The 15,051-nt window shown below is 41.5% G+C and overlaps 1 protein-coding gene across 4 annotated transcripts in view; it reads left to right on the top strand.

The window, feature by feature from the left end:
- Window positions 1-15,051, top strand: part of FNDC3A (fibronectin type III domain containing 3A) — a 99,206-nt gene that overhangs the window by 6,954 nt on the left and 77,201 nt on the right. For 3 of the 4 annotated variants that reach the window (XM_015851815.1, XM_015851816.2, XM_015851817.2), the window contains exon 2: window positions 9,751-9,879. In XM_015851815.1, coding sequence (XP_015707301.1) covers window positions 9,778-9,879 — 102 coding nt within the window. In that variant the 5' untranslated portion in view covers window positions 9,751-9,777. Of the gene's footprint in view, window positions 1-9,750; window positions 9,880-15,051 lie in introns of those variants that run through there. The other variant, XM_015851821.2, reaches the window with a different exon arrangement.

Below are 15,051 nucleotides of genomic sequence, written 5' to 3' on the forward strand. Positions count from 1 at the left end.
CTTACCTTCTACAAGACCTGCAAGCTGTCCTGTAGCTCCCAAGCAAGGTGTGACTGAATCACATTGACGAGCCTGCTAAGGACTGATGCTAAGCATGTACTGCGGTGCTGACAACTCGCTCATTGATTTAAAACGCACGCTATCAAAGTAGATCTGAATGTAATGAACAGACTAGCTCCCTGATTTGTTATGTGGTTGCAGTTACTGCTTCCCAGAAGTTACACAACCAGTTTTGGCTTCTCTTCTCTGATGGTGTTTGAGGGAGGAGCAAATTGTTGGAAAGTACTGAACTCTTTATGCAATCGCTTCATGTGTACTTGATCCAGATGTGGGCTGTGGGTGGTTTATTAACAATCTAGTAATGGTAGCATTAAAAACCACAACATGATGTTTTCAGGTGGTCTCATTGATCATGATACGTACAATCAGGCATTTTACAGTCTAAGTGCCAGACTAGATGAGAAGTGTGAGCATCCATGAGCATATTATCCCTCTCCAGAAGACTGGTTTATCAGTATTTAGTAGTTCTCTATGCAGCGCTCACCTTCAGAAGTTTGGTTTCCTACATTAGCTGTTAATAAGAGCCTGGCCTGTTTGGCAGAGGTTCAAAAATTGCTGGCTCATAAATAGAAATGCATTAAACTTGAACATCTGGAGTGTTTCCAGTTACCTACCGTGCGTTCTCTTATAGGTTATTGTACCGATGACATGAATGCATGAACTGCACTTCAGGCTGCTCTTAAATCATTACAGTTTGCAACCTGCAGCATGAAGACAACCTGATGCAAGTATTGACTTATTATAATATGCTTGGCTTCCCCAGCAAAGCCTTACAGTTGTGGCTATTGCTGTGTTGAGGAGAGCAGATGGTGACTGTGGAGAGGGATTTGGAACCAGTTGTGGCTGTTCCACTGTAACTCAGGGTTGCTCACAAATTGGTATTTTCTCCATAATTGTGTTGTGTTCATTGTACAACTTCTAGCATCCGTGTCCCTGCAGTACCAGGAGGAACAGAGATGTGTATTTGGTTTCTGGGATTTTGTTTACTGTGTTCAGTTTTGGGTACCTCAGCACAGGAAAGACATGGAGGTACTGGAGCAGGTCCAGAGAAGGGCTATGAGGCTCGTGAAGGGCTTGGAATCAGCCCTACAAGGAGAGGCTGAGGGAGCTGGGGCTGTTTAGTGTGGGCAAAAGGAGGCTGAGGGGAGACCTTATTGCCCTCTTCCAGTACCTGAAAGGTGCTTACAGTGAGAGTGGGGCAGGTCTCTTCTCACTGGTGACAAGTGACAGGACGAGGGGAAATGGCCTCAAGTTGCACCAGGGCAAGTTTAGGTTGGATATTAGGAAGAACTTCTTTACAGAAAGGGTAGTTAAGTACTGGAATAGGCTCCCCAGGGAGGTGGTCGAATCGCCATCCCTGGATGTGTTTAAGAGCTGTTTGGATTTGGTGCTCAGGGATATGATTTAGCAGAGGGTTGTTAGAGTTAGGGTACTGGTTAGGCTGTGGTTGGACTTGATGATCTTCAAGGTCTTTTCCAACCTGGGTAAGTCTATGATTCTATGATTGAGAATTGTGTTGGCGTCACACACATTCGCTACTTGTGAGCTATGGGTGAAGTATTTCCTTACCTCATTGTAGAGGCTATGGATTCTCTTTTTTTCCTTTAGGGAATTGCATTGCTTATGAAAATGCTTTGCAACGTATCTTTGTTCCCGACTGTTCTGATTTGCAGTTTCTACTGTTGTCGGTTTGTTACTGTTGATTCACTTTACAAAACTACACTTCTTAGAGGTTTTATATATCTGCCTGTTTGCAGCTGTGGCATTTTAAACACCGAGACTAAAGGGAATAACCATTTGTTTCACATCACTTAAAAGGAGTCTGTCAAATTACAGTGAAATAGACGTGTTCCACAAAGCACTTTTCTTCTGACAAAAAATAGCAATTCTTTGTTCTGTTACAAAACATTTCACCAAGTTTTGCAGGAATCGCTTTTCTAAAATAGGAAAAGCTGAGAAAGCAAAGCAGATATTTTAGAGAAATTGGATGTTAATTTCAAAGAAAAACTGGTTCCAATTGAAAAGCACAAAAGCTGCTGTACTGTAATTGCCACACCTAACTGTGGTCATTCTGCTAGCTTGTGATTCTTTTCTTATAAGCTGAAGAGAATTTGGTTATTGTTTTTAGCTTAAATAGCTCATGTGCCACCTCATGGATCACTGGGTAATTATATTTTATGTTTCTGTACCAGTAACATCCCTGTACCTCAGCAGTGACATGAGTAACATCTGTCACATACACTTCGTCCTTTTCTCTTCACCTCAAGGATCCAGCAGTGTATTCTGTTCTCAGGACTTCCTCTGTTTTAGCTTGTTTGTACATGCTGGGCCCTTAACTGTCAGCCTTATCTGGTGTCTTCTCAGAGGGTTGGCTGATTTGAAAGATAAGGAGGAATCTGGATGGTCATTTTTACAGATTTCAAATTGGCAGGAGGAGACCTGTGGGAAATGATAGATTTATCTCTCAGGAGTCATCAAAGAATGGGCACGGTGAGTACTTATGAACATGTAAAGCAGAGGAAAAGTTTAAATATTAGCTCTCATCTTGAAGAGTCGCTTAGATGTGAGGCTTTAAGCAGCGCTACATGTCTTCAGTATTTCAGCTGTTTGCCATGTTGCCCACTTAAAGTGAACCTGTTGTATTTGTGTTGGGAAAGGCAAGGTAGGGCATTTCTTACACTGTGATTGTATGATGCTTTTACAGCCTTTTGGATTCTCTTAAGTTCAGTCCTTGACCTTAGGCAAAGCCTAGAAGGAGTTGCCTCCTGAGCAAAGCAGCTTTCCCTCCTTACTGGAAGCTGCCCAGGCCTCTGAGGATGCTGTGCCTGTGGTTCCTGGGGAGCAGAGCTTCAGGAGGAGCCAGGTGAGGAAGGAATGCACACCTGTCTGCTGAGGCCCACTAGGAAAACACCTCATGGCAACCTTGTGCTGGCAGCTGTAACATGATGCAGGCTGCAGCATGTATGAAACTGCTCTACTGACAGAGAAATCTTGGAGTGGAACCATTATTGTCACTTGTAGTTTAATATCAAGATCCTATTTGGAAATGTTCAGTGTTGATCAAGGAGTCTGTTCCTTATGCTTTACCTTTCTGTGTTGCGTGCTTTGGTCTTCTCACTGCTCACCTCCTGACTTCATGTTCTGTAGAATCAAGGTCCTTGTGTACAGTCTCTGTAATAATAAACATATCTGTTGGTCTCCAGATTCGATGGAATTAGAGTATCAGAGGATTAAGTTGCCTTGAATGTTGTGGTACTAATTAGGGAGGTAGAGAAGTCTTGTACTTACTGATAGTACAAGAAACATGTTTTTGCACCCCAAGGGGCTGCTTCCCACCCCCTTGAATACATGCACCCCACTTTGGAGATCCCTGGTCTCCAGGATTGATATTTTTACAGCCTTTCAGGGCAGCCTGTGCCAGTACCGCACAACTCACAATGAAGATACCTTTTTGCCTTCTGATCAGATAAAATTTCCATTCCTGTGGTTGTTCATCCTTCTGCTGTGTGCCTCCAGGAAGACTGGTTTGAGCTCTCCCTAGGCACCTGTAGGTAGTGGAATCCAGCAGGTAGGTGACCCCTAGTCTTCTCCAGTTTTCTTAGCATTTCCTGGGCTGTTATTTGCTTAAACCTGTTTGTCTTTGGGGCACTTCTTTCATACTGAGGGGGTGGCTGGGAAAAGCAAAGCTGGATGTGGTTCTCCAGATGCTGCCTTGTAAATGCTGACTGTCTGGGAATAAGCACCCATCCCGTGCTTCTGCTAACGCAGTCCAACGTGCTGCCAGCACGCGTTGCTATGAGAATGCATGCTGCTGACTCATGTTCTTTTACCTTGGTGATCCAGCTGATTTAATGCTGATGTGTTTTCAGAGGCTGTCGTTAAGATCAGCTGCTGGACTCTTGGGGATGGAAAGGCTGAGCCTTTTCAGTGCAGAGGAAATGCACTGCCCAGTGATCTCAGCCTTTCAGTGTTCCTTAACCCTTAACGAACAAGTGATCGAGTAGCAGTCAGAGTTGTACGTATCGGAGAGGAATACAAGTGTTTAAGGAGAAAATCCAAAGGTATTTATGGATTGTCTAATTGTCATTTTAATTTAGGAATATATACTTGTATACTGAACTATTGAGTAAGAACTCCTTTGAGCCTTAATGTCATCTGGCCTTCTGGCTTGTTGGTACAGATTCCTTAATGATTCCTCAGACATCACTCCCGGAGTCTCTAACAAGTCAGATATAGGAAATATAAATGCTTTCACATTGTTTCAGCTTTGGTAGCCTTCAGAAGACTTGAAAATCTTCTTAAGATAAAGAAAATGAATAGCAGTATAATTTGGGGTAGTAGGGATGGGTGGTTTAGTGCAAAGTCTTGTACAGAACATTAACTTATCCTGCTTGGTAACAAACTCAGGACAGACAGCATCTTCCTGGAATGCTGGGACAGACTCAGTGTGGATTCTGAAAGAATCCTGCATTGCACTTTGAATGTCTATGTCATGGTTTTTTCATACTAAGAACATTTGGTACCAAGAAACAACAAAAAAGGCTGTTTATGCAGCAGTAATGCTGTGTGTGAGTTAGTCTATATTTCTAAATAACTGTGCCTTTAAGGGGCTACTAGCAGGAAATTGTCTCAGCTGCTTCTGTACATAGCAACAGCATTATCTGTCTATTCATCTAAGGTGTCTTGCTTTTCTAGTCCTTTTTAATCTACTGGAACGGTGCGGTTAGTTGGCCGTAAATCCTTAGATTTATCTCTTTGCTTTCCCCCCTTCTTTACTACCTGTTAGCTTTCAGCGGTCTTGACAAGACTAGTTAAATCATCTGTTGTCCTAATGCAAGCTGTTTCTCTTCCTCAGGACCTCAAGTTCTGAGTCTGAACATTCCTATTGGCATTAGGAAACCATGTGGAGATGAAAAACAGCTCTACCATCAAGAGCTGCAGGAGTGGTTTTACTCACAGTAAGGTGAAAATGTTGCAGCTACTCTACCTGTGTTGGTCTGTATCAGGGCATATGCAGTCTCTACCTCTGTTCACCTGAAGGTGGATTACTGGTGCTGGAGGGTAACTTTTGCAGCATTGCATCCAGGTCTGCAGAAGTAGATCTTGTGGTGCTCTTTGTCCGAATATCTGAAATCCTGGAGTATTTCCTACATGGAACAATATTGTCCAGAAGTCCCAGTCATTCTTAGTATTCTTTTGAACAAATACCAACAGTTGAAAGTGAGGGTGTTGGAGACAAAGCTTGTTAAATTGTTGCAGTAGTGCTCCAATTTGTTTGCAGCCAGAGGCAGGAAAAATATTGTCCTTGTTGCTAAATGAGGTTCTGTTGTGGGTGTAACTCATTAGCAGTTTTTGGGGGGAACTTGTGCTTTTCTGGCTGTCCACTTCTATTATATTGTCCTTCTAAGAATCAGCCCTTCACAGGATTTAGTTAATCTTTCTTTCTAGAAAGAATAGCTTTACCTTGATGGATTTAAAGCCTTTAGGTATGTCTGGCTTTTTAAAAAATATATTTTTAAGTATTCATGCAATTTTAGTATAGTGAAATGACTAAGTCTTTTATCACTGTTATGGTTTGTCATTTCCAGTCTTCCTTCTAACTTCCTTTTTGTTTTTTCCTGAGAATCAAGTTAAAAACATCTACAATGAGAAGCCTAGAGCTAATCCTTCTCATCCTATTTGAAACTTACCTGCTCCGTAATGCTACATTTACCATTCATATTTTTGACAGCTGTCATTCCAATTCTAATCCAGGTAATGATTTTTTGGGGGGAGAAAAAATGTGTAATGCTGGGAATGGTCTAGTTGTTATACCAGTGCTCTTATCAGAACCTTTATCTTCCACCAGCAGATTCTTATCAATTGGATAAGCTCTTTTCACCAGTCGTGCTTGTCTTTTAGTAACATACAGAGTTGACTGTGGACCTGTTTGGTGTCAGATGGTGTTGGCTGGCATGAGCACATTGTCCCGTTTGCCCTTTTACAGTAGGCTATTTAATGTGAGACTTCTGGTTTTCTTCCTGACCTCTGAGACTTGCCCAGGATTCAGGTTATATGGAAGTCTTTTTTTCAAAGCTCTGGGTAGATCTCTTCTTTCAGAAACTATGAGTGCAAGGTAGCTGGTTCTGTTCATATAAGTGCTCTGTGCCCACTTGATACCCTTAGATCAAACATGGTATAATTGTATCTTTTCCCAAGATAGGTTTATTGAACTTTTGTTATTTTGATGCTAACCTTTTCTGTTTTATCTGACATCTTCTGCTATGCAGTTCTTCTACCTTTACACATTCCTGTCAGTTCTTGTTCTCGTAGCTAAAGGGAAGGCATCTGCAAGTGGTAGACGTACCACATCTACTGACAAGTGACAGGATGAGGGGAAATGGCCTCAAGTTGCACCACGGAAGGTTTAGGTTGGATATTAGGAAAAACTTCTTTACAGAAAGGGTAGTTAGGTACTGGAATAGGCTCCCCAGGGAGGTGGTTGAATCGCCATCCCTGGATGTGTTTAAGAGCCGTTTGGATGTGGTGCTCAGAGATATGATTTAGTGTAGGGTTGTTAGAGTTAGGGTACTGGTTAGGCTGCGGTTGGACTTGATGATCTTCAAGGTCTTTTCCAACCTGGGTAATTCTATGATTCTATCCTTCTATGATTCTGTGATGGGTATGGCAGTGAACACCAGTGTCTACAGGTTGGTGCCTTTTAACCAGTGGTAGGGAGAAGATTTTTATTGCACATAACACTGGTCCACGTTTTTGTGAGGCTTTAACCATGTGGCACTGCAAAGAAATCTAATATTGTATTGTCAAGAAAGCATTGATTTACTTCTTTCTTTAGATTGATTACGCAGCCTGACAGGTAGCACTTCTATTATTGTTGTGAAGGACATCAGGAATAACAGTATGCCTGGTGCCTCCTGTCAGGACTTATCAGTGAGCAGCAGTGCTTCATCTCCAGAATAAATCAAACCCTCAGACCCAACATGGGACTTAGCTGTGTCCTAGTTAAAGCACTAAAGTCTGTGCAATAAACTGAAGTACTTAGGTGCCTATAGGAACCTTAGTTTCTCCTAAATCACATTTTTATACATTTGCAAGAAAAAGAAAAAAAAGAAGCTTAGTACAGCTGTTAAATACGTCCAGTGCTGTTTACGTGCTGGAAGAGCTGCAGAAGTGATCGTGGCAGTCATATTTGCATTGGTTTGGGTTATGTTTAATTCTCATCTATGTCCAATTTGATGGGTGTGCTTTGATTTAGGCCCAACAAATATTGCAAGTACTAAATGCATCGCAAGCTACAAATTCAGGCAAAAATCACTGTGTGATAAAGGAAATCAGCGCTCTTTTATGTAAGAGTCCAGTCATTAGTGGGATAGCTTGGGAAAAATGAGCTTGATTCAAATTAAACCTGGGGAAATCCATGTCTGTGTAGACCTGAAGTGTGTTGTATTACAGTCTGGAGTATTGTAATCAATTTGTCTCTGACTCTATAGCTAGTTCTATACCTGTGAGATTAAGAGATGTCACAAGAGCAAGCCTGTTTATAGGTACCGTGGGAGAAAGCATGTCTTAATTCTAACCCCTGCTTCCAGGCTGTGTGTTCATTTTGCATTAAGTGGTCATTGGATATTATCCTGGGAAGCTTACCTTCAAACCTGCTAGCTTGAAAGATGATCCAAGTAACTCTCATCAGCCCTCTGCCACCTGCACAAGCCGTGGGGACTGATGGTAGCCTGGAGGACTTTTTTGATGTGTGGGAAAGCTTTTAAAGAAAGGTAGGGATAAGAAAACTTAATGCCTGGGAGACTAATTGGTCTAATTAAGCAGGTATAAATGTTTAGATGTACAGAGGGATGTGATTTAATGGGGGAACGTTGATGGTAGGTGGACAGTTGGATGGGATGATCTTTTCCAGCCTTAGTGATTCTGTGTCTCTATGAAATGGCTTGGCATAAGTAGTGATCAGTTCTTAAATAATCACAGTTAGGTTTCAAAGACTTTTAACCTGGAGGGACTTTCTCCCCTCAACTTTAATCTTTAGAGTATACCAAGAAAGTAAACGATTGATCTAAGATCATTGCAGAAGGCTTTATTTTTTCTTTCTCCAAGTTCATAATTTTAGGGTAGGACAACCTTTGGAGCAGCCAAACTGCACTGTATATGTATAGCTGAGATATTGTTTGAGACACCTGTGCAGGAAGCTGTAACAGCAGCTCTTGGAGTTAATCAAATAACACCTCTAGAACATACTGCTGGAGTCATTCAGCTGGCTCCATCCCTTCCATTTTGTCAGGTATTTTTTCATTTAAAGCAAGCTATACGCTGTGACTAGTAAATGTCTCTCTGAACAGATGGTGTATTAGTATTAGAAGTGTTTATAAGAGAGTTTCATTAGCCAGATGATCCCAAGTAATCTTACTGACTGTCAAACTATGTAACTTTAAAAGTTGTTCCTGATTTGTTTCACCAGGCTACAGTAAGTGCTGGTGGAGGGAGGCAGTTCTGCTTCAGAAATTCTGTGTAAGCTTTTCCCCAGCATATTTATGTATAAATTTGATGTGAAACACTGTTTTCAAGATGGAAAATGTAATTGACTTATGGGAATTCTGGATGCGCAATTTGCCTCTAGTGAATTTTTTTCCATCTGTCTTTGTTTTGTTAAGAAATATCAGTTTCTTAATTATTGTTGATTGCTTTTTTTTCTTCTTTTATTTCAGAAACCAAGTGTGAGGGTTTAGTGGGACAGGGTTGAGAAGGGTACATGAAACCAGCGTAACCCAGTGATGTTGGTGATTTATTTATTTAATTTTTAATTAAGTAGAATTACAGAAGCCATTTATTAGACTCATAATACACATTTCCTGCATGGAAAAACTGTAATCATCATCTTGTCTTAATTCCTCATACCACACCAGCACATTAACCGCTTTTTTTTTCTTTTTTTTTTAATGGCTGGTTAATGTCACAGATAAGGACGCTTAGCTGGATTTTCCTTCTGCTGCTGTTACTTGGTGCTCGTCAGAGCTCAAGTGGCTCACTGCTTTCAGGGACCTCTTGCCTCTCTTTATTTCTCTTGCAGTTTTTAGCTGCTAGTAAAGTTATTAAAGGGCTGCCTACTGGCTATGAAAACAATGCTGCTTTGGTTTTTTTAAGTACAGATATAAGATTGTACCTAAGACTTCTTTCATCTCACTTGGACCTTTCAGTTGTTCCTGGCTGGGGTAATAACAAGACGAAAAAGAAAATAGTACTGATGCTGCCCCTGTTCATAGATGTTGGTCGATACCACTTTGATATAAACAAACATGCTGTATATCTAAGCTCTAAGGCTTCTGTTTTCATATCTTTCCAGTCGGCATTTGGTCAGTAGTTCCAGTCAAATTTAGGCAAAAGTCTTTATTATTATCAAAGGTTAAAAAAAAATCTGGTTTCATATCTCAAAAGCTGTGATGAATCTTCTAATGTTCAGCCACTAGAGGGGGTCTAAACCTACCCTCTGTATAAAGTACGGCTTTTCCTAGTTGGTGAAGTATCTTCAAGTTTATGTGCTTGCTGAGATGAAGAAGCATAGCTTTTAATGTGTGTTCAGCATTGTAAATTGAAAAAACCCAAATCTCACATGAGGCTGTTTTTGAAGGATAACTCTTCTGAGATATGTATAATTTAATCATTTGAGTGACTTTTTCTTTGCAGGTGATCCTGTGAATTTGTGTACCGTCGATGATGGCAGAGCACCCACCATTACTGGATACCAGTTCGATTATAAGTAGTGAAATCCCTCTTCTAACTTCCCCAATTGTTAGCGGGGATGGAGCACAACAGGTAAGAAAACTTAAGTATCTTTTCTTTCCCTCCCTTTTTTCCAACAGCATCATTGATATTGATGCTAGGAAAATCTTCATATGGAATATTTTTGTGCAGCTCTGGTCACAAATATATGTGAGGGACTGAGGTGAAGATAGAACCAGTGCAGAAAAGAGATATTATTATTATTATTTTTTAACAGTGCGAGGCAGAAAAACTGTCTTTGGAAATAATGTTTTCATAGAAATGCAAGACTAGGCAGCTGCCAAGCTGTTGAGCCTTGCCCAAGTCTTAATTTAGAAGCTATGTATTTACATTATCACATGATCTTGTTATGATTGATAAGCTTTGCCTTATGTTAGAGCTTATTAGCTCACACACATGGTTACAACTTTGGCCTCTAGAGTGACTGTCTTCCTTAAAACTGAGCATCTTGAATGGTGGGACTTGATTTGTATGTTTGCATCTGCCTGGATACTTTTTCAGGTATTCTGTTAGGGGAAAACAGTCAAGCTGATGGCTAAGAAAATCACATCTGAAGTTTTTTAATGCTTTATAAGGGTCAGCTCCAGAGAGAAACTGTATATATATACTTAGAAATAATAATTCTCCCCATCTTTAACTTCAGAAGAATATTTTAGATTCCAGAGAAGCTTGATTCTGGAACAGCTTCTAATGAAAGAAAAGGGATGGAAAAACTAAGTGTCATGGAGCATCTGAACAGACTGAGAGATCACTGCCTGTGATGACAGGAGTCTGCTGGTCTCTTGTTTGATCTTTAGTTATCATAAAGAGGAATTGTTTTGCAGGGTAAAAATAAGAAAGGAATGTAAAATGAAATTGGAGCATTGATTGCAGCAGTTCATGAAATTGGGTTTGGGCTGCAGTGAGATATTTGTAGAATAAGCTTAAATGCTGAGAAATCTCATTTATTAAATGCACTGGCAGAACATTCTGGAAAAAGAGAGAAGAGGCAATACTCAGTCTTGCTTTCTCCCAGTTCTGCTTTCAGATACTGAATTTGGGAAGCAGTAACATGTAAAGAAACGAATGTTACTATTTTCTTGCATGTTTGGCCTTGTAAAGTTTAATTTTGAAGCCTTGCAAACAGAAGGGAACAAAACGTGTATGTAAAGTTAAGCATTCCACCATTTATTTCCTTTTCCAAAATGTTAATTTTTTTACTATTGTTTAAAACTTCTCATAGTCATGTAGCAGATTACTTGATGTTGGGATGAATCTCTTCAGATCACGTAGTCAAATCTTGCCTCTGCAAAGCAGGGTCAACTAGAGCAGGTTGCCCAGGGCCGTATCCAGTTGGGACTTAGGTATTCCTCAAGAAAACTGACTCCACAGTATATTTCTCAGTGTTCAACCACCCTCAGAGTGAGATGATTTATTATGCTTTGTTGGTTCTTAATTTGTTCACGTTATCTTTTGTTCTGTCCTTAGTGCCCTTAGGAGGACTTAGGCTCTGTTTTGTTTATTCCACTCTGCTCCCAGGTACTTGGTGCACACTGATAAAAAGATCCTCACCTGGACCTTCTCTTCTCCAGGCCGAACGCTCCCAGCTCTGTTTTTCCTTACACATTAAATGCTACAGTCCTTTCAGCATCTTTGTAGCTATTTGCTAGACTGCAATATATCCACATCCCTCATACTGAAGAGCTCAGAACTGGGCCTACTACTCCAGGTCTCATAGCTACTAGCTGAGGGAAAGATCACTTCCCTTGGCCTGCTGGCAGTGTTCTGCTTCATGCAACACTGGAAGCCGTTGACCTTTTCTGTAAGGATGCATTGCTGGCTCTCATTCAACTTGTCCACCTGGAACATTAGGTCCATTTTTGTAAAGCCATTTTCCAACCGTGGTGTGTACTGTTGCATGAGATTGTTCTTCTCCAGAGGTGGGACTTTGTGTTTCCCTCCACTGAGCTTGAAGATGCCTGCTGGTCCATTTCATTTGCTTGTCAAGGTCTTTCTAGCTGGCATAACAGCTATCAACACCTCCTCCAGACTTTCTACCACTTGCAGACTTACTGGTGGTGCACTGTGTCCCATCTTATTCTGCCCCACGACAAGCACTGAGGTGGACAGCTGCTGATAGCTACTTGCTGAGGCTGGCAGTTCAGCCTGTGCTCAGTCCATCACACTGCCTATGTCTAAACTGTAGCTCATCATTTTCTGTATGAGGATGTTATGTGAGACAGCATCAGAAGCCTTACTGAAGTCATGACAAGTGGTATCTACTGCTTTCCCCTTGTTTACCAAGCTGGTAATTTCACTGTAGGAGGCTATACGGATTTGTCAGTTTCTTTTTTGTGAACTGATATACGTTACCCTCAGTCACTTTTCTAAGTCCACAGTGTGTTTTGGAAATAAGTTCTGGGAGGATTTACCCACTCATCTTTCCAAGGCTCAGTGTGTGGTGTCTACTAGCCTGGAGCTCCCTCAATCCTCTTCTTTAGTCCCCTTTTGAAGACTGCAGTGACATTTGCTTTCTTCCAGTCCTTGGGGACATCCCCTAATTGCCATGACTGTACAAAAGTTGTTGAGACTGAAGAACTGCTTCTGCCGTCTCCAGAAATAAGACTAGCAAACTGTGCTGTCAAACATCCTTTGTAATGGTGTGGGACTTTGAGTCAGATATATGCCTAAATGTTCTTTTGGGGATACTTTTTCATTAAAATGTTGATTCTTCTACCGAGCAGGACTAAATCTGGAAAACAAGCAAATAATTTGGTTAAAGAAGGAAGTTGTGGGAGTTGTTGATTCTGAGAGTAAAACATCATATATACTGTAGGTGTCCCTTTTCATAAATGGAGTTTCTTCATAGGAAGAGGAACAAGTAGTGCTAGTGGTTTTCAATTAAAAGGAGAAATACATTTTCAGCTTGCAGTGATCAAGCCCTTCACTGATCATTGAAGTTATTTTTTTCTTCCTTCTGTGCTAACTAACATTGCCTACTGTTTTGTGTTCCACAGTGATTAGTGAAAGTCATGACTTGTTTTCTGTCCTTCCTTTCCACCTGATACATGACTCATGAGGAATTTACAAATGTGCTTTATCAGCGGCAAGAAATTTTACAGGAAGCCCTTTTTATATCTGGTGATTTAAAAGCCATCATTAAGCAGAAAAAGGTTTCTCTATCTAAAACATGGGCAATCCAGAATTAAAGGCACCATTTACTTTGTCAAGGTTGCCAAATTAAGGCTTGTCTATGGGAAAGGCAGACAGACATGCATAGTTACAAGTATCATGTATACAGACTGGATTGAGCAGTCCTTGAGAGTAGCCCTGCAGAAAAGGATCTGGGAAGCCTGGTGAGTGAAAAACTCTACATGAGCCAGCAGTGTGCTCTTGTAGTTTGGAAAGCAAATGATATCCTGGGCTCCATCAGAAGAGGAGTGGTCGGAAGGGACAGGGAGATGATTGTCCCTTTCTACTCTGCCCTCATGAGGCCCCCATCCAGAGTACTGTGTCCAGGTCTGGGGTCCCCAATACAAGAAAGACAGGGAGCTGTTAGAGATGGTCCAGAGGAGGGGCACGAAGATGAGTAGAGAGTTGGAGCACCTCCCCTGCGAGAACAGGCTGAGGGAGCTGGGCTTCTTCAGCCTGGAGAGGGCTGCAGAGTGACTTCATTGCATCTTTCCAGTACTTAAAGGGAGCCTATAAACAGGAGGGAAGTCAACTCTTTGAAAGGGTGGATAACGTCAGGACAAAGTGAAATGGTTTTCAGTTGAAGTGGGGAAGATTTAGGTTGGATGTCGGGGGAAGTTCTTTACCATGAGAGTGGTGAGGTGCTGGCACAGGCTGCCCAGGGAGGTTGTGGATGGCCCATCCCTGCAGGTGTTCAAGGCCAGGTTGGATGGGGCCCTGGGCAGCCTGATCTATTGTAAAATGTGGAGGTTGGTGCCCTGCTTGTGGCCAGGAGAGTTGGAGCTTGACGGCCTTTGGGGTTCCTTCCAGCCCAAGCCTTTCTGTGTATGCAGTGCAAACACGTTCTATTATACTGATGAAAGCAGTATGTGTACATCCTCAAACAAAATGTATCGAAGTACAAAACATTGCACTCGGGCTTTTTTCACATGTTTTGAAATATATTTTTAACCTAAATACTAACTCACTTTTTTTTCTTTTTTATTATGATGTCTCATCCCTCCAGTACGTCCCTCAGTGCCACATTCCTATGTCTCTTAACTCCAGGGCTGGGAACCCTGCTGCCTCCCTGGGAAGCCTGTTCCAGTGCTTGATCACCCTATCTGTGAAGAAATCCTTGCTGCTGTTCAATTTAAACCTTCCCTGGTACAACTTGAGGCCATTTCCTTTATCCTGTCACTTGTTATCTGAGGCCAGACTGACACCCTCCTTAAAACTTCAGTTAGTTGCAGAGAGAGATGAGGTTTCCCCTCAGCTTCCTCTTCTCTTAAACAACCACGATTATCTCATCTGCTCTCCTTCTAGTCCCTTCACCAGCTGTTCCTCTTGGCTGAGCTAGTCCTAATGCAGGCCAAGATGCCATTGGCCTTCTCAACCACCTCTGAGTGCTCTGCTAGCTCATGTTCAACCAGCTGTGATGAGCACCCTGAGGTCCTTTTCTGTCAGGCCCTTTATCTCTTTCTCAAGCCTATGCCATTTCATGGAGTTGTTGTGACCCAAGTAGCCAAGAACCCAGCAGCAAGCCTTGTTGAAGGCCATGTGATTGGACTCAGCGGGAGCTGTAAATGAGTTACTGGAAAGATATAGACCATTCAGTACTTTTCTAGAACAGTATGTATCTTCAAGATCTATTTCAAGTACTTAAAGTTCTGCTAGCAGTTTAAACTTGAAACAGTAGTACAAATATTTGAACATGTTAAGATGAAAGGTCATATGCCGGAGAGAAGTGTTTGATCAGGTTAAAGCTGTAACTTTCCATCGTATTTTAAAACAAAACAATTCACAAGATGAGTTTCGCAGAAGCTGGTATTAGTTTCACAGGACAAAACTGAGGAAAAGAGAAAGCAGAGCCCATTAGCTCCTCCCATTTTATTATGCACTGCTTTTACACTGTATCATCACTCTGTAGTGTGAATGGGAAGTGTACTCCATAAGTCTCAGTGATAATGATGGGCATGAAGTATGAAGGAGCTGAAAAAAACCAGCTGATTCTAAGAGAGCATTGTATGAGGACAGAAGTGCTTTGGGGTTTTT

This window comes from Coturnix japonica, chromosome 1 (assembly GCF_001577835.2).
Source record: "Coturnix japonica isolate 7356 chromosome 1, Coturnix japonica 2.1, whole genome shotgun sequence".
In the NCBI taxonomy this organism is placed as follows: Eukaryota; Metazoa; Chordata; class Aves; order Galliformes; family Phasianidae; genus Coturnix; species Coturnix japonica.